At 49.5% G+C, this 18,052-nt stretch overlaps 1 protein-coding gene across 22 annotated transcripts in view; it reads left to right on the forward strand.

Moving 5' to 3' along the window:
• The window catches only part of SVIL (supervillin), a 234,520-nt gene that overhangs the window by 199,451 nt on the left and 17,017 nt on the right, over positions 1–18,052 (forward strand). For all 22 annotated transcript variants that reach the window (XM_057544478.1, XM_057544481.1, XM_057544484.1 and 19 more), the window contains 9 exons: positions 575–752; positions 3,386–3,558; positions 5,102–5,257; positions 7,105–7,241; positions 8,408–8,555; positions 8,681–8,826; positions 10,366–10,541; positions 13,043–13,187; positions 13,515–13,791. In XM_057544478.1, coding sequence (XP_057400461.1) covers positions 575–752; positions 3,386–3,558; positions 5,102–5,257; positions 7,105–7,241; positions 8,408–8,555; positions 8,681–8,826; positions 10,366–10,541; positions 13,043–13,187; positions 13,515–13,791 — 1,536 coding nt within the window. The remainder of the gene's footprint in view (positions 1–574; positions 753–3,385; positions 3,559–5,101; positions 5,258–7,104; positions 7,242–8,407; positions 8,556–8,680; positions 8,827–10,365; positions 10,542–13,042; positions 13,188–13,514; positions 13,792–18,052) is intronic.

Genomic DNA, 18,052 nt, shown 5'->3' on the forward strand with positions numbered 1-18,052 from the left:
AATGCAAACGATTCAAAGTTTATTACCTATACGTAATGGTGATCTAGCCCAGGGGTCGGCAAACCAATCCAGCTCACCTCCTCTTTTTGTAAATAAAGTTTTATGGGAACACAGTTGTGCCCATTCCTTAGCATATTGGTAATAGTTGCTTTTGTACTATAGCAGCAGAGTCATGTAAGTGGCAACACAGGTCAAACAGACTCCCATGCAAAGCCTAAAGTATTTACTACGTGACCCTTTGCAGGAAAAGTTTTCACCAAACCCTGATCTAGAACAAGGCTGAGCTAGTTCTGCCTCCAAAAGAGCAAAAAGAGCAGGTTGAGAAATTCTCGGTGTGCTTGAGCCTCCATCCCTCCTACCACTCACGGTGCACGCTTTGCTCGGACGGGAAGTCCTTTCCTGAGAAGCCAGCTGATACCCAGGAAGCATCTACAGAACCCTGGACATCCCCGTCATGTCTGCTCCACTCCTGGACCTTAGCGGGAAGAAAATCATTTTTAAGATTCAGTGAAGCATAGTTGGAGTCATGTTTTTACACAAATCTCAGGTCATTGATTTGCTTGTTTGTCGGTAGTTGGTGGGATGCAAGAAACGGTCCTCACCGTCACCGGGAAATCCGTGAAAGAGGTGATGAAGCCGGACGATGAGGAAACCTTTGCCAAGTTCTACCGCAGCATGGATTCCGCTCTACCGAGAAGCCCCGTGGAGCTGGACGAGGACTTTGATGTCATTTTCGATCCTTACGCCCCCAAGTGAGTTATTTCATTTCCCATCTTTCACCCCTGGAGAACGGATTCCTTCACTGGTCTCCACACAGCACTTTCTCGGGAATCTTCTCTCACTGTTCCCTCCTTCCGCGATAGAACTTCATTACAGCCAGATTGATACCAACCAGGGTTCTTGGCCTACCCCAATCAATAGAAATTGATAAGAGGCCAGACAAGAAACTCAGGCAAGGCTTTATTGGGGCCCCTGCTGCAGCAGGGGGGGGAGAGAACACGTAACAGGTTCCCTGGCTCGCTCCCCGAGGTGGGTGAGCTGCTTCCTTATATGGGGTGAGGGCAGGGGCGGGTCCAGGGGTTGGACCGGAGGTGTGGCTTAGGTGGTCTGCCCACCCCTTTGGTGGTGCTGTGTGCAGGGGGCATGCGCAGTGCCCTGCTTTTGCTCCTGACACCCTGTTTTTGCTTCCAGCTCTTCAGAAGTGGCAGTTGGGTTTTTTAGTCTTTTTGTATCCTTTGTCCATAATTTGGCCCAATTGCACATGCACAGTTATTTTTAGTCTCTTATCGTTTTTTGTATTTTGTTGCTTGAGGAGACGTGTGTCCAGGTGCAAGCCCTGCAGCAAAGGGTCTCAGGTCCCAGCCCATCTCAAAATCACTGTTTTCTAGAACCAGACACCGGGCTAGATAGAGCTGCGTGCCCAGGACAGACGTCCCCTCCGGCAGAAAGCCTGGCATCCACACCACATGCCTGGGCCATGAAAATAAAGTGACTGTGTTTTTCACGTCACTCAAATATTGTTTTGCAGACTTTATGAACACTGGTTAGCAGAAATTTCTATGCCTTTCTTCATTTGACATGTCAAATTCTTACTCAACTTTGAAAACTGTTTGGATCACCTGGGCTCTAATGAATACAGCTAACTAGAAAATCAATGAAACGTGTTACTTAATTTGCAATCATTGATAAGATCAGTAGATCTGAGGGTTTTCTCAGTGATGTCCCAGGGTCCCTCTTCATGCAGGAACGTGACTAAACCACCAAAGAAAAGTGTTCATGGTGTTAGGATTCCCTTGGTTGTGATTGCCGCAAAGAAAGGCAAGTCCAACTGGCTTCAGCAGAAGAGAGGCGTGGAGGGATTTACAGGTCCACTCCTTGAAAAGCGCAGGCATGAACTCAGGCTCTGGGGGCTCAGAATGAGGTCTCTCTCGCCTGGTGCCTTTAGGCTGGCTTTCCTCTCAGTCAGGCTGTCACCACGTGGTAGATGGTCACCCCTCACTCCGGGTTTATATCCCATCTCCTTGGCCACCACCAGCACAGGCAGCTGACCTGCCCAGCTTTCCCAGGAGAAGTTCCGGGCCTGATTTTCTTGGGTTTGCATCCGGCCCTACAGCCATCATTGTGGCCAAGGGGATGGAAGATGCTGATTGGCCAGCAGGGGACGGTCTTTGGATCCCCCTCCGGAGCCAGGGTAGGGGACAGGGCACGGAGGGAGGTGGTTCCCCCAAAGGAAAGTCGAGGAGCTCTCACGAGAAGCAGGGAGAATGCGCTGGGTGAGCTAATAACCCCACGGCCATCCACCACGTTTATCTGTTGCCCACAAATTTCTCAGAGTGCCCGTCTCTTCCGAAGTCTGCGTGGTTATCATAAATGTTTCCTTAAGCTGCTCCTGGTACCTGTTTTGCATTTTTCAATGTGTTCAGTTTTTTTCGATTTGCTACCTTAAGAAAATGAACAACTTGCCATTCCCCAGCTTTAAGTAGTATTTTGGGTATTTGCATACACTGGTCGTGAGCCATTGTTCAATCCTCTCCTCACCCAAATGTCATTGTTTACACGGTTACATGTAATTTAAACACTGATATGTATGTTTACACACACACGACAATGTTATGTATGAAAGAGGACCTCCAGGTACAGAGATCCAGGCACTTAAGACATTAAAAGCAGCCGGAATCTGCTGGGAAACCATGTGACTGGGTCCACCCCTCTCCCCGTGTCTGGTCTTCTGCCCCAGAGAGTTGAGTGTGTGTGTGTGTGTGTGATGGCCATAGTTGGTTTTGTGGGCCTCTTTTATTTCAATATATTTTTCAAAATAGTGCTTATTTTCCAGAGGGGGGCAGTGGGTCGAGAGGAGGCTAGAGATGGGTAACTTGGGGAGGGAACTGGAAAACTTGCACGGAGAGAGAGCTGAGTCTGGTGGAGAGAGGGTTGAATCAAGAAGCAGTGGCTGGCTGCCCGTTCTCAGCGGGCTTGCTGGAGCCCCGAGGAGGAGAGGCGCTTCTGTTCCAGCAGGAGGAGGAGTGACCAGCATGTTGTGGGCGTGATGAGAGGGAAGGACTGCGCCCTTCAGGGCTGGCCGGGAGGGGCATGGGCTGCCCCATAGGCACTGGCCGCTCCTCCAGGTGGAGACCGCGGGGCGTGGTGAGAGCAGGGCTCCAGGGATGGGCTGGGATCCGGAACTACATGGGCTTCAGTCCTCCACCTCCGAGAGCCTCTGACTCCGTGTCAGTGGAGGGGTGATGGGACGGGAGGAGCTGCAACATTATAATGAAATCAAGAACTAAAATCGCGGCGCCCGTTGCTTCAGCTCAGAGACACGCAAGCCACCAGGCGTGGGTGGCACTGCGGCCCCAGGCCACACCAGCTCTGCTCTGCCTCTTAGGCTGACATCCTCCGTGGCTGAGCACAGGCGTGCAGTGAGGCCCAAGCGCCGGGCTCAGGCTTCCAAAAACCCCCTGAAGATGCTGGCAGCAAGGGAGGACCTCCTCCAGGGATACACGGAGCAGAGGCTGAACGTGGCCTTCATGGAATCAAAGCGTATGAAGGTAGAAAAGAGTGAGTATCAGGAGCATCCCCAGCTGTGTGCGCGGGAACCGGTGAGCAGGTGACTCTGTGCTCTCCTTTTCCTGCCTTGCAAAGGCCAGTGACAGCGCTCAGGGGCGCTCGCGCGAGAAAGATGAGCACGTCTGTACACATCTGCGCACACCTGCAGAAACTCTGCTTGGAACTGAAAGGCTTGCAGTGTGGCCCATCCATTCACTTACATCAAATTATCCTGTTTTGTTGAGTTTTCTTTCAAGAGGTTGGAGGGAAAGGGAGGTTGCTGGGCTTTGCAATTCAACCCATTTCCAAATACAGCAGTTCTTCACTTGACCTTATGCTAGAGCAAATGATTCGATCTCTCATGGGCAAGTGTCCCATATCTCTGTTTTGCCTAACCCTAGATTTCTCCATTATTAATTAATGCAGAAACCAGTGCTTTTCACATTGTTTTGGGCAGGACCCTGGGCTCCTTGGAGCTGGGATGTGGGCTGGGGGGAGTCGGGAGAGTTGGGATGGGGCAGTGAACAGAGCATGAGGGGTAGGCCCGAGGTTTTCATCCCACTTCAGGCTAAACCGTCGGCTTTTATCTGCCCGGTCGTGTGGGGCTCCCCAGTTCTGAAAGAGCGGTTTTCCCAGCGGAGCTAATGGCATGCATAATCTTGTTATTCTGAAGATTCTTGCTGTAATTTGTATTTTCCTATAGCACTCATAAACCTACTTACTAAAGTTTTTTTTTAGAAACAGTCTTTGGATGAAGTGGTTGAGTCTTTCCATTATAACTGGTTTACTAAATAAGATATTACAAAATCTCTATGCCATCCAAGTTGTCAGGTAGTGTTATATTTCTTCAGTGTTAGAACCTCACCCCAGCAAAATAATTTTCTGAGTTTCTCTCTAGCATATGCATAGTTTTTTAAACAATGAGCTGGAGAAATAAAGGTTTATTGGCACAAGTTTTATGTACTTTAACTGTACCTCCACTTTTTGGGGACACATATACATTTGTTGGTCCACACTGAAAATCCAGCATCTTGTTACAATCTTAAATCTGAGAGCAAGCGATCTCAAGAGACCATGTAGTTGTTCACTTAGCCTCCAGAGAAAGATGAGAACTAAACCATGCCTTACAGGGTGCCTGCTTTTCTGCATATGAAGACTTAGGATGGAAGAGGTCCAACAGTCTCCCTTAGGAAGGCATTTTCAACATCTAACACTGTCAGGAATTATAACAGCTTTAGTGGAATTGCAGCACATGAGTCCAGCTCCTGATTTTATACTGGTGTGGCTCATCCACACTGCCACTCCATTCTTGTCCCTCTGCATGGCCAGGGTGACACTTGTCAGCAAGCATTTACACTTTCAATCCTATGTTTAATTCCTAACACAAGGCTTCACTGCGTAGTTAATCAGACTGCAGTATGTTTTCCCCATCAGGATTAACTTGAAAAGAAAAAAGGAGTGAGTGATTCATGCATGATTGCTGAGGGTAAACACTGTCATTTCTCCTGAATGTCTTGCTTCCCCTGCACTGTGTTTCCTCCTTTGACCCTCCCAGTGTCTGCCAACTCCAACTTCTCAGAAGTCACCCTGGCGGGACTAGCCAGCAAAGAAAACTTCAGCAACGTCAGCCTGCGGAGCGTCAACCTGACGGAACAGAATTCCAACAACAGCGCAGTGCCCTACAAAAAGCTGATGCTGTTACAGGTTAAAGGTATTTAAGAGCGGCAGAGAGAATTACACACGAGCAGGGATTTTAGTCTGGTAACGTCGGGAGGCCTGACTTCCCCCGCGTGCCCGAAAGGAGAAGGGAACGCGTGCTTTTGGAGAGCCCACTGGGTGCCACCTCATCTCACATCAGCTTCACAAGATCCCACTGGGTGGGAAACATTACGCCCCCGAGTTGCAGCGCTTACTGATGCGCCCGAGGCCCCAGCAGCTGCTGAGCGGCGGAGCTGGCTTTGAACCCTGGTCGGTCTGATTCCAGAAGCTCAGCTTTTGCTGCTCCCCTTCCCGTGACCCCGGCCACGCACTGCACGCGGTCACCAGACACCCCGTCAGCCACCAGAATGTTCTCTCCATCTGTCCTCCTCGCCAGGGTCAGCAGGGGTTAGGGCAGCGAGACGGAGAGATGGGCATCCTTGAGGAAGGGGAGCAAGGGGCAGCGGGGTCTCAGCTGCTCCAGCTCCCTCCCTCCCTCTCTCTCTTTCTCTACCTCTTTTCCATTCTTCCTCCCTGTCTTCCTTCCTTCCTTTCTTTCTTTCCTTCTCTCTCTCTTCCCTCCCTCCCTCCCTCTCTCCCTCTCTTTCTCTACCTCTTTTCCTTTCTTCCTCCCTCCCTGTCTTCCTTCCTTCCTTTCTTTCCTTCTTTCTTTCTCTCTCTCTTCCCTCCCTCCCTCCCTCTCTCCCTACCTCTTTTCCTTTCTTCCTCCCTCCCTCCCTCTCTGTCTTCCTTCCTTCCTTTCCTTCCTTCTCTCTCTCTTCCCTCCCTCCCTCCCTCTCTCTCTACCTCTTTTCCTTTCTTTCTCCCTCCCTCCCTCTCTCTGTCTTCCTTCCTTCCTTTCTTTCCTTCCTTCTCTCTCTCTTCCCTCCCTCCCTGTCTCTCTCCCTTTCTCTCTCTTCCTCCATCTCTTTTCCTTTCTTCCTTCCCTCCCTCTGTCTTCCTTCCTTCCTTTCTTTCCTTCCTTCTCTCTCTCTTCCCTCCCTCCCTGTCTCTCTCCCTTTCTCTCTCTTCCTCTATCTCTTTTCCTTTCTTCCTTCCCTCCCTCTCTCCCTGTAGCAAGGAGCCCTAACCCACAACCAGGGGGGCTCTGGCTCTGCCCCAGTGACTTAGCTGCCTCGGGCGGCACTGCTGTAAATTAATGCTCAAGAAAAGCACGCCCTGTCCCCTGCTTGGCTGGGGGTTTCCAGGGTGTGTCTGCACGGCCACTGCCCTTTCTAGTGTATTTAAAAGACCCGTGACAAGTGCAAACCTCCCGCCGCCGTTCCTACGTGTGACGCAGAGAGTACGCCATCAGTGCGATTGTGGCAAGATCAAAACCATTTAGGAGAAGGAGTTGGCAGCTGCACAAGGCAGTGCTTCCCTCTAAGCTGATTCCTCTCCACACTCGAGTTTTTAGTTTAGACAAAAACTCCCAAGGATGAAGAGGCTCTCTGAAGGCCCTCGCCTTGCCCCGGCCCGCAGAGGCTGTTAAGTGTAGGAGGCGGGCTGAGTGCAGAGAGGGAGACCAGGAGATGAGTGGGCCAGGGGAAAGGAGGTGTTTGCTGACGCCCCTGGGGGAGGGAACCTTAGTTAACCCATTCACGTGCTGCCAAAGGACACTGCGAATGGTCCTAGGAAACATGGTGACCTCTGGGAACCTGCCACCAGGGAAGGTCATCGACAAGGCTAGGACTCTAAGTCCCCTGGGTCATGGGAACTCACGTGAGCAGATAAGGCTGTTCAGGATGGGAAGTTGGGAGCAGGGGTGCTTCGGATGCGGGTGCTTCCCGGTCGGGCCTGCCAGGGCCACGGGGCAGTGCTCCTCTCGGGGGAGACGGTGACCCTCTGCCTCGTGCTCAGGAAGAAGACACGTGCAGACGCGGCTGGTGGAACCTCGCGCTTCTTCCCTCAACAGCGGGGACTGCTTCCTCCTGCTCTCCCCCCACCACTGCTTCCTGTGGGTCGGAGAGTTCGCCAACGTCATAGAGAAGGCGAAGGTCGGTATCTGAGGAACGAAAGTGGTCTCGTTTTGCATCTCCTTTAGACACAGGTAGAATGTTCTTCCGGTGGCCAGATCCCTAGAAAGCTTCTCAAACGTCCAATGTTTCATTCAAGCGAGAGGGGACAGGCGTGTTTATTTTCCAGAAGGTCTCTGAAACGAGCTCCTGGTAAGTGCTTAAGGGGGATGTTTTCAAAGGAATCTGACCTGTGCCTCCAGGGTTGGAAATTCTGGTTCATCCTTCCTCCTGTGGAGAAACAGAGCTGGTCCATCACTTCCAAGTGATTTATCCGAGGTGTCTAGGAAGTTTTGCTATGGATCTATTGAATGAGACTTCAGTGGGAAAAGAGCAGGGAGTGGGTATTTTTATTTTGGGGTTTTTTCCCCCTTTATTTATTTATTTATTTATTTATTTATTTTTAATTGAAGTAGAGTTGATTTACAATGTTGTGTTAATTTCTGCTGTATAGCAAGGTGATTCAGTTATACGTATATATATATATATATATATATATATATATATATATATATACTTTTTCATATTCCTTTCCATGATGGTTTATCACAGGCTGTTGAATAGAGTTCCCTGTGCTCTACAGTAGGACCTTGTTGTTTATCCATCCTGTATATACTAGTTTGCATCTGCTAATCCCAAACTCCCGGTCTATCCCTCTCCCACCCGCCCTCCCCCTTGGCAACCACAAGTCTGTTCTCTATGTCTGTGAGTTAATTTCTGTCTTGTAGAGAGGTTCATTTGTGTCAAATTTTGGATTCCACATATAAGTGATATCATATGGTATTTGTTTTCTCTTTCTGACTTATTTCACTTAGTATGATCATCTCTAGTTGCATCCATGTTACTGCAAATGGCATTATTTTGTTCTTTTATATGGCTGAGGAGTGGGATGGGTATTTGTAAAAAGCTGCACGAATGATCTTTTGAATTTGAAGATGGACAAGTGTTGCTGTAAAGAATGGATACCCCCAGTCCTTTCGTTACATTTTCTTGACTTTTAGACAGTCCCCACCCACCAGCCCCCCGGACCCTGTGATCACAAGGTTTTCCTTTCAGACGCGCTGTCTCTCTGCTCTGTTTTCAGCGTTGCCCCTCCATCTGACTGTGGGCTTGTCTGCCCAGGTAATTGTGTTCCTCTCTCTTTTTAGGCCTCAGAACTCGCAAGTTTAATTCAGACCAAGAGGGAACTTGGTTGTAGAGCTACTTATATCCAAACTATCGAAGAAGGAATTAATACACACACTCATGCAGCCAAAGACTTCTGGAAGCTTCTGGGTGGCCAAACCAGTTACCAGTGTAAGCGTTTACTGCATCTCAGAGAATGAGACTTGACTACCTTTTCTCCTCGCCTGCTTCCTTCTTCCAAACCAGCCTCCCTCCAGGGGGAAACATAATGTCCTCTTCCTGTTCTTACCCCAAAGCTGCTGGAGACCCAAAGGAAGATGAGCTCTATGAAACGGCCATAATAGAAACCAACTGCATTTACCGACTAATGGATGACAAACTCGTTCCTGATGATGACTACTGGGGGAAGATTCCGAAGTGCTCCCTTCTGCAGTCAAAAGAGGTATAGTGAGTGGTCTGCCCTTCAGCGAGAAAGCCCTTGGCTCCGGGCTGCCCGGTAAAATAGGGAGTAAGTGCCCGACAGACGCTAGCCAGGGTTAGTGCTCATTGCAGACCAGACATCTTTTAATTTTTTTTTTTTTAACTTTTATCTTATATTGGAGTACAGTTGGTTTACAGTGTTTATTTTAGTTTCTGGTGTACAGCAAAGTGATTCAGTTATACATATACATGTATCCTTTTTCAAATTCTTCTCCCGTTTAGGTTATTAACAGAATATTGAGCAGAGTTCCCTGGGCTATACAGTAGGTCCTTGTTGATTGTCTGTTTTAAATATCGTAGTGTGTACATGCAGAGACATCTTTTTAAAGGCTACCGATTTGTGATTTCAAACCATTACTGCCATCTTAGATGCTGATACAAAATTCCGAATGTTGTTCAGAGGCATGGGTCATTGAAGCCTTTTCTGTTTTAGGCCAGATGGAAATATGACTTAGCCCCATCTCTTGATTTTTGTATAAACATTAAATATTTTTCAGTCCTTAAGTTTCAGAAAAAATAGCTGTATCTGTAGTGTATGGGCTTGCCAAGTAGTGTGCCGCTTTTTCCTCTCACAGCAGCACATATTTATTTTTACGAAATTACATATATTTCCAGCACCACTAAGTTTTTTAATTTTTTTTGGCTGCACCGCTCAGCTTGCGGGATCTTAGTTCCCCGACCAGGGATCGAACCTGAGCCCCTGGCAGTGGAAGATGGAGTCCTAACTACTGGACCGCTAGGGAAGGCCCACCACTAAGTATTCTGAGTGTTGAGAAAAAAAGGGGAAGACACAAAAGGACTTTAAATTTCGTTGGGTAGAAGACTATTAGAAAGGATGTAATCCAAAGCCAGATTGATTGTATGACAAATTTAAACGGAGAAAAAATGTCACAGAAAAAGAAATAATCAGGAATGATTTTAAAGAGAAGATGAAATTGAGCCTAGTTTGCAGTTAAGTAGAATTGGGATTGCTGGAAATGAAGAACGCATAGAACCAACAGGCATGTAAATAAGAGCATTGCGTTCATGTATTCGTTCACCAAACACTTAGTGAGCCCGACTAAATACATTGATAAGTACAGTATGGTCTTTGCCCTTGAGGGTCCTAGAATTGTATAGGGGAGAAAAGACATCACTGGGTCCTCAGTGCCATGTGAAGCGGCCCTTATAAGCTAAGTGAGTGAATGGCAAAGGAGGAAGGGAGGGGGCGGGGAGGAAGACCTGCTTAAACAGCTGTTATGAATCAGAAGTGTTAGGTAGCCCAAGTGTTCGGGGGAGGGGGCGTTAACTTGGGCATTTAGGACCACAAGACAGAAATCATTCCCGCAGGGCAGAGGCTGGCTTGGCTGGGCAGTACCCGCCGGCCAGGTCTTTCTGTGCTTGTACGGAATGCTCCATTAGCATCTGAATCATCACCTGTTGGACTCACGGTCACTAGAGACCCTGGTTCAACTGGAACGTGCCCTTGAAGTCAGCACGTTCTTCTGTGCCATTTCCCCAGGTACTGGTGTTTGATTTTGGGAGCGAAGTTTACGTGTGGCACGGGAAAGAAGTCACATTAGCACAGCGGAAAATAGCCTTTCAGCTGGCAAAGCACTTATGGAACGGAACCTTTGACTACGAGAATTGTGACATCAACCCCCTGGACCCTGGAGAGTGCAATCCGCTCATTCCCAGGTACCGCTGGGGCCCTGGGCAGCCAAGGCTCCCACCACAGTGTTTAGCCATCACCCTTCAGGGGTGTTAGTTTTCATAAATGATTGCAGTGCAGTACCGTGAGTATTCACAACGAGAACGGTGCTGTAGCTTTTCCCTAAGAAATACAGAAATATGGATGGTGTAGTCATCTGGAAGATGCTCCTGTTACATTTCATTTCTTGAAGTAAACAAATCGATGCCACCTGCAGTATTCAGGTGCTGTTGTGACATATAATTTGTTGTTTAAACAAATGACTTGCTAATCTGAAAAGCTTGCCAGGTCCTGGAATACAGCCATGGATCTGAAGGTGCAAAAGCAACGCACCTCTTTCTGATTTCACACCTTCCCAGCCTAGCCCTTGAATTCCATTTATCAGGCAGTAGATGATGCCTTTTTGAGGGAGGGAAAATGTGGTATTGAAATAATGATTGTAATTATAATATTTCCTACAGTCTACTGGACTTTTAAAAGTCATTTTGGCAAATCAGCCGAAGATGCACAAAACTCTCAGAAATATGGTCATGAAAGAAAGAATTCTCACATGCAAAGGATCGTTGTTTTTTATTTCTTAACTACCAGGAGAAAAGAGAAGTGCTTTTAAATTACGCGTGCCACCAAATGGCATATTAAAACTGCTTTCTAATGTTTTCAATTGAACATACAGATTTCAACCTTCCTACCTAGCTTCCTGTTTTAGAATCCAATTATTGATTTTATCATTCATTGTCATTATAGAAACAATTCAAAATGATGTCAGTGTAGGTGAAAAGTTTTCAAATCCTTTTTAAGCAAGTGCATGTTTAACATAAAATTAGTACTGAAACAACTAGTTTTTTAAGGCCTAAAGCTAAGACTAAAAAGAATGTTTTAGTTGGTATAGTAAAACAAAAAAAAAATACTGAAGCATAAAATCTGTGTGACGGACGGTTTATATTTAGTCGTGACACCATCCGAGACGTGAAAGTAGATGAGCGGGCACCTAACCCGCCGGCTCTCAACACCTCCCAGATCAGAAGCATCGGAGAAGCTTTAAAAAAAACGCACGTGCTGGTCCCGGCCCAGGAGATGTGTTTTCAGTTTGGGTGGTGGGGGGGGGGGGGCGTGGTTTGTGTGTCAGTGCGTCTTAAAAGCTCCCCCAGGGATTTTAAGGTACAGCCAAGGTAGAGAGCCCCCAGCCCTTCACCAAGGAGTCATGACTCAGCCCCGCTCAGACCTGCGAGTCAGGACAGAGGTAAGGTGCACCCAGCTTCCACCCTCACGCTGCAGACCTGCCCTCTGTGCTCCCTGACCTCACACATCCAAGATGGATTTCTCAGCTGAGACCAAGTGTCTTTCTACAGGCACCTTAGCGAGTCTGCAGAGTGGAATTAATTTATATAAAAGACAAGTCACTCAGCTATTTTCTGGTAAGGACCACAGCCTTCAGGGTAGCCCTGAATTTTCCACAGTTGCTGATATTTGGTTCCTAAGCCCCGGGAGCGTTGGCAGTGGAAGTATTTGCACACAGTGCCTTATCCTTTCAGACCCCTTTGAAACGGGCAGCCCCCCTTGATGTGCCTTAGCCGTGATGCCAGAAACTGTGGTCTGGACCAAACAGGACGCGACGAAGCGCGTCAGGGGCCACCGCAGGGCCCAGGAGGCACTGCCCCTCGGTCTGATGGTCCCAATCCACAAGCCAGGGTTGGTCTGGAAGGATGGGAAATACCCGCACCTTATCCTCAGGGCTCACCCCCTTCAGCACGTCTCTTCTTGGCTCTTCCCATTTCTAAGTTAGCTGTGTTCCAAGCTCAGCGTCAGATTGTGAGATCCCGCAGCAGTACGGACCTCCCGACTGGGCTACGCTGCTTCCTTTCCCGCCTTTGTGCTCTGCCCGCCCGCTGTCCCGTCCAGTGGCCTAGAGATCAGTATGCACAAAGTCACTTTATGATTTACGGGAGTATGTTCCCTTAGGGAACAGAGGAGAATTTCCTGTTCCTGGAGACTGGAGATCTCCATTGTAACATGACTTAAAAAAAGAGAGGATTCAGGGTGAGCATAAGTTCCTCCATCTGTTCATTAACCTGACGGAAACGTGGCGAGCCCCCGCGGGTGAGCACGGGTGGCGTAAAGGAGGCGAGGAAGGCACGCGTGTGACTCCTGCCTGTGCTGAGCTCCCAGCCTAGCGTGCTGCCCCCCGGGGGACCCCAACACGAGAATTTGCTGGAATGCAAGGCAGGCCCAGTCCTGACGTGGATCACATCATATTTCAGGCACGTCAGCTCCAAGGACACAAAGCCTTGCAAGGCTTGGGGCTAAAATAGCAAAACGTCATTTATTGGGTCACATAAGTGAAAACGAACCATTCATTCTGTCTACTGCGTACGTATTCTGAGTTTCTCTCACTAGCCACATGTGTTGGTTTTGGACTTCTTGGGTTCAGCATGACTTGTTTGATCTCGGTTCTTTTCCCATCCCCTCCCCTCCCCGACCCGCCCTACAGAAAAGGACAGGGGCGGCCTGACTGGGCGATATTTGGGAGACTTACAGAACACAACGAGACGATTTTGTTCAAAGAGAAATTTCTCGATTGGACGGAACTGAAGAGACCTAACGAGAAGAACGCCAGCGAACTTGTCCAGCACAAGGTACGTGCGATGATCAAGCCCCAAACCTCGGGGCTTGGTTTGGGTCCCTGCAGAAGGGGCCTGAATGCTAGAAGGCTTCCTGGGGTTTACTAGGACAGCAAACCGGTCTGCAGTTACGTTCTGCCTTCAGGAGGTGAAAGCAGCCGTGTTTGCGGCTCCAGGTTTATCGGCGTCCCGCTCACAGTCGTGGCTGTCTGCCCCCTAAACGCAGCCTTGCCTTAAGTGCCCTGACGCAGCCTGAGCGCTGTACCCGAGGCCGTCCCGCCGCCAGTGCAGCCGTGTGCAGCGTGACAGGCTGCCGCCGGGCATGTCTGCGTTCCCTCCTAGGACGAGCCGCGGGCGGAGGTCAAGCCTTACGACGTGGCGCGGATGGTGCTGGAGCCGCAGACGGCAGCGGGCACCGTGCTAGGCGGGGTCAACGTGGGCCGCGGCTACGGCCTGGTGCCCGGGGGCGACCGCAGGCAGCTGGAGGTCGCCAGCGAGTCGGTGGGCGTCTGGCACATTCTGGAATTCGACTACAGCAGGCTCCCCAAGCAGAGCATCGGGCAGTTCCACGAGGGCGACGCCTACGTGGTCAAGTGGAAGTTCATCGTGAGCACGGCAGGTGAGTGAGCGCGCGCGTGTCCCCCGGGCCCCGCCGTGGGGACCGCGGCTGCCAGAGCCGGGGCGCATGCCGCGTCTGCCCCAGCCGCGGGCCAAGGGCCAGTCGAGGCGTCCCCTTTGAGAACCTCTTCGTAAGCCTCGTGGATAGATTCCCAACACCCCACCTTGGCCGACAGCTGTGAGGTTTCCCTCTCGAAAGCCGACTGGCACAGTAAGGTTTCCTCTGCCGCCCTCACGCCTCCCCTGCCCCGTCCGCAGAGGTTTCCTAGGAAAGTGATGATCTGTCTCCACATGACGGTCACCATGTGGCTGGACGCTGCCGAAACGAAAGCCACGAAGTAACACAGAGCCGACGCGTCAGAGCTGAATCGAGAGGGCGCCGTCACGTCACAGTAAATCCACGCACAGAAGGCGTGTTCAGAACGAAAGGCTATTTCCTCTGAGGCCGAGAGCGCTGACGGCGCTCTGTGGATCTGGCGGAATAAATACACGGTCAGAGCTACTTATGGTTCCCACGGGCGCTGTGCTCTGTATGGCAAAACAAGACACTCCGTGCGGTGCTCTGCGCTAGAGGCGGTGAGGGCGGAGAGCAGCAGATTTGGGAGAAATAATCCCTTTTTCTTGCCAAGAAGAAAGCACGAATCAGGCTGTCCACGGTGTCCCTCAGCCCTGCGCATTTAGGAGACAGTTTATGACACAACTCGGTGGCTCCGAGGTTCACGTGCCAAGGGAGTTTGTTCACCTCTTTCCAGCCCCCTTGCCGTCCGGGTGCGGCCGCCCCGCCGGGCACAGGGCGCTGGCCACTCTTAGCTGATCAAACACCTGCAGCCTCAGAGCCATGTGGTTTCTTTCCTAATGTACCTCTGTGCTCTGTGGGTAAGACACTTTTTAAAACTTATGTTATTGAAGTATAGTTGATTTACAATGTGTTCATTTCTGCTGTACAGCAAAGTGACTCAGTTATACATATATATATTCTTTTTCATATTCTTTTCCATGATGGTTCATCACAGGATATTGAATATGGTTCCCTGTGCTCTACAGTAGGACCTTGTTGTTTATTCATTCTCTCTATATAATAGTTTGCATCTGCTAATCCCACATTCCCAGTCCTTCCCTCCCCCACCCCCCTCCCCCTTGGCAACCACAAGGCTGTTCTCTATGGCTGTGAGTCTGTTTCCATTTTGTAGATAAGTTCATTTGTGTGATATTTTAGATTCCACATTTAAGTGATATTATATGGTATTTGTCTTTCTCTGTCTGACTTACTTCAGTTAGTATGATAATCTCTAGGTCCATCCATGTTGCTGCAAATGGCATGATTTTGTCCTTTTTTATGGTTGAGTAATACTCCATTGTGTGTATGTGTAGGTATACGTGTGTATGTATGTGTGTGTGTGTGTGTGTATATATATATATACACACACACATACATACACACCACATCTTCCTGATGCATTCATCTATCAATGGACATTTAGGTTGCTTCCATGTCTTGGCTGTTGTGAATAGTGCTGCTATGAACATAGGGGTGCAGGTATCTTTTTGAACTATAGTTTTGTCCAGGTATATTCCCAGTAGTGGGATTGCTGGATCACATGGTAATTCTATTTTTAGGTTTTTAAGGAACCTCCATCCTGTTCTCCATAGTGGCTATATCAATTTACATTCCCACCAGCAGTGTAGAAGGATTCCCTTTTCTCCACACCCTCTCCAGCATCTGTTATTTGTAGAGGTTTTAATGATGGCCATTCTGACCGGTGTGAGGTGGTACCTCGTGGTTTTTTTTTTTTTTTTAATTTTTTTTTTTTTAATTTTTATTTATTTATGGCTGTGTTGGGTCTTCGCTTCTGCGCGAGGGCCTTCTCTAGTTGCGGCAAGCGGGGGCCACTCTTCATCGCGGTGCGCGGGCCTCTCACTATGGCGGGCTCTCTTGTTGCGGAGCACAGGCTCCAGACGCGCAGGCTCAGCAATTGTGGCTCACGGGCCCAGCCGCTCCGCGGCATGTGGGATCCTCCCAGACCAGGGCTCGAACCCGTGTCCCCTGCATTGGCAGGCGGACTCTCAACCACTGCGCCACCAGGGAAGCCCCCTCGTAGTTTTGATGTGCATTTCTCTAATAATTAGCCATGTTGAGCATCTTTTCATGTGCCTGTTGACCATCTGTATGTCTTCTTTGGGGAAATGTCTATTTAGGTCTTCTGCCTATTTTTCAATTGGGTTGCTTATTTTTTGTTGTTGTTGAGTTGTATGAACTCTTTGTATATTTTGGAGATTAAGCCCTCGTCAGTCACATCATTTGCAAATATTTCCTCCCAGTCCGTAGCTGTCTTTTCATTTTGTTGATGGTTTCCTTTGCTGTGCAAAAGCTTGTAAGTCTGATTAGGTTCCATTTGTTTATTTTTTTGCTTTTATTTCTATTGCCTTGGGAGACTGACCTAAGAAAACATCGGTACGATTTTTTTTTTTTTTTTAAAGGATTTTCTTATTTATTTATTTATTTATTTATTTTTGGCTGTGTTGGGTCTTCGGTTCGTGCGAGGGCTTTCTCCAGTTGCGGCAAGCGGGGGCCACTCTTCATCGCGGTGCGGGGACCGCTCTTCATTGCGGTGCGCGGGCCTTTCTCTATCGCGGCCCCTCCCGTCGCGGGGCACAGGCTCCAGACGCGCAGGCTCAGCAATTGTGGCTCACGGGCCCAGCTGCTCCGCGGCATGTGGGATCTTCCCAGACCAGGGCTCGAACCCGTGTCCCCTGCATTAGCAGGCAGATTCTCAACCACTGCGCCACCAGGGAAGCCCCATCGGTACGATTTATGCCAGAAAATGTTTTGCCTCTGTTCTCTTCTAGGAGTTTTATGGTGTCATGTCTTATGTTTAAGGAATAAGACACTTCTTTCGGGTGTCAGTAAATATTCCTGGCCCTGCCTTCCGGAAGCATGTGGTATAAATGACGGGGGGGCAAGTATGGAAGAGGTGCTGGCCTCCTGCTGGGGTAGGAGAGCGCCGTTCCCTGAGTAGGATCTGGCGGCTGTGGGAGAGCCCAGCGGCCGACGGGCAGGCATCGCAGGTGGGGCAGGAGGACTGCGGGCCTAGAGGCACCGCTCTGGGCTTCACCACCCGCGCTCGCTGAGTACCTCACGGAGGCTCCATGGGATGTGTTCTGTCCTTTCGCTAACTTCTCAGATGAGGAACAGGACACCAAGATGAAGGAACGCCCCGTGAAGTCACACAGCTAGAACAGGGCTGGACACTACAAGCCCCTTTTTTTACCCAAGGAGGCCTTATACCCTGGGTCTCAGTCTTCTCTCAGGCCCCACATGCCAGCTGTGTAATTTGGGGAAAGTTACTTAACCTGTCTGAGCCTCGGTTTTCTCACCTGGAAAACAGAGCTTCTAATACCCAGCTCGCAGGGTCCTAGGATCTGGTGCGTGATGTTTATTTAGCACAGAGCCGACCGCTTACTTATGTGAGCGTACAGGAAATCATCATCGCTGACGTTCTCAGCAGCCAAAGCATAGTTCCTGCATTGAACTTGAAGATCAGATAACGGTGGATCCACCCCAAACGATAGCAGTTCTCAGAGGGTCTCTATTGTGGGTTTAGGCTCCTGAGTGTGTACAGAGTTGGCAAGCTGAATACTAATCTGCGCCGCTTGGCGATAGACAATAAGAGAGAATTTAGTGGGGAAAGATCTACTGACCTTTGGTGTCGTGGACCTGCACCCATCGTTCTCATCCTTAAGATACAGGAAGTGAAGGGACTTGGTGTTTTACAAAACCACACTGGGCACTACAGTTTGAAATTCAGTCGTTTCCTTACCTCAGCTGTTAGATATAAAACAAGAAGTAATGGTCAGTGAAAGGATGACTAAAACGATATGAAAATGAATTTTAAAAACAGATCTCAGGTTTCTGAGGTCTTCCTTGACTATTTACTTGGAGACCCCTAAGAAACGCTGATTTGACCCAGGCAAATACTTGCTGTATTTCTCCCCGGTGAACAAGGTACATGTCTCAGCGCCCGATCCAGCAGCACCGTTGTGGGCAAAGTGACAGCTTTGATCAAGCCCAGCTGCGGAGGATTAAGTGAGGCCGGGCAGCGCTCAGATTCCAGGCCGTCCCTCGGGGGGCAGAAAAGCACGGCCCGATGGCATCTGCAGCCGCCCCGTGGTTGTCACGGAAGCCCCGGCCCCGCCGTGTCAGCTGGTCCAGCCCTCGCGCGGCTCAGACCCCACAGGGGGCCGCACCTGCCAACGGGGCTGAG

Source organism: Balaenoptera acutorostrata, chromosome 3 (genome assembly GCF_949987535.1).
Source record: "Balaenoptera acutorostrata chromosome 3, mBalAcu1.1, whole genome shotgun sequence".
Taxonomy (NCBI): domain Eukaryota; kingdom Metazoa; phylum Chordata; class Mammalia; order Artiodactyla; family Balaenopteridae; genus Balaenoptera; species Balaenoptera acutorostrata.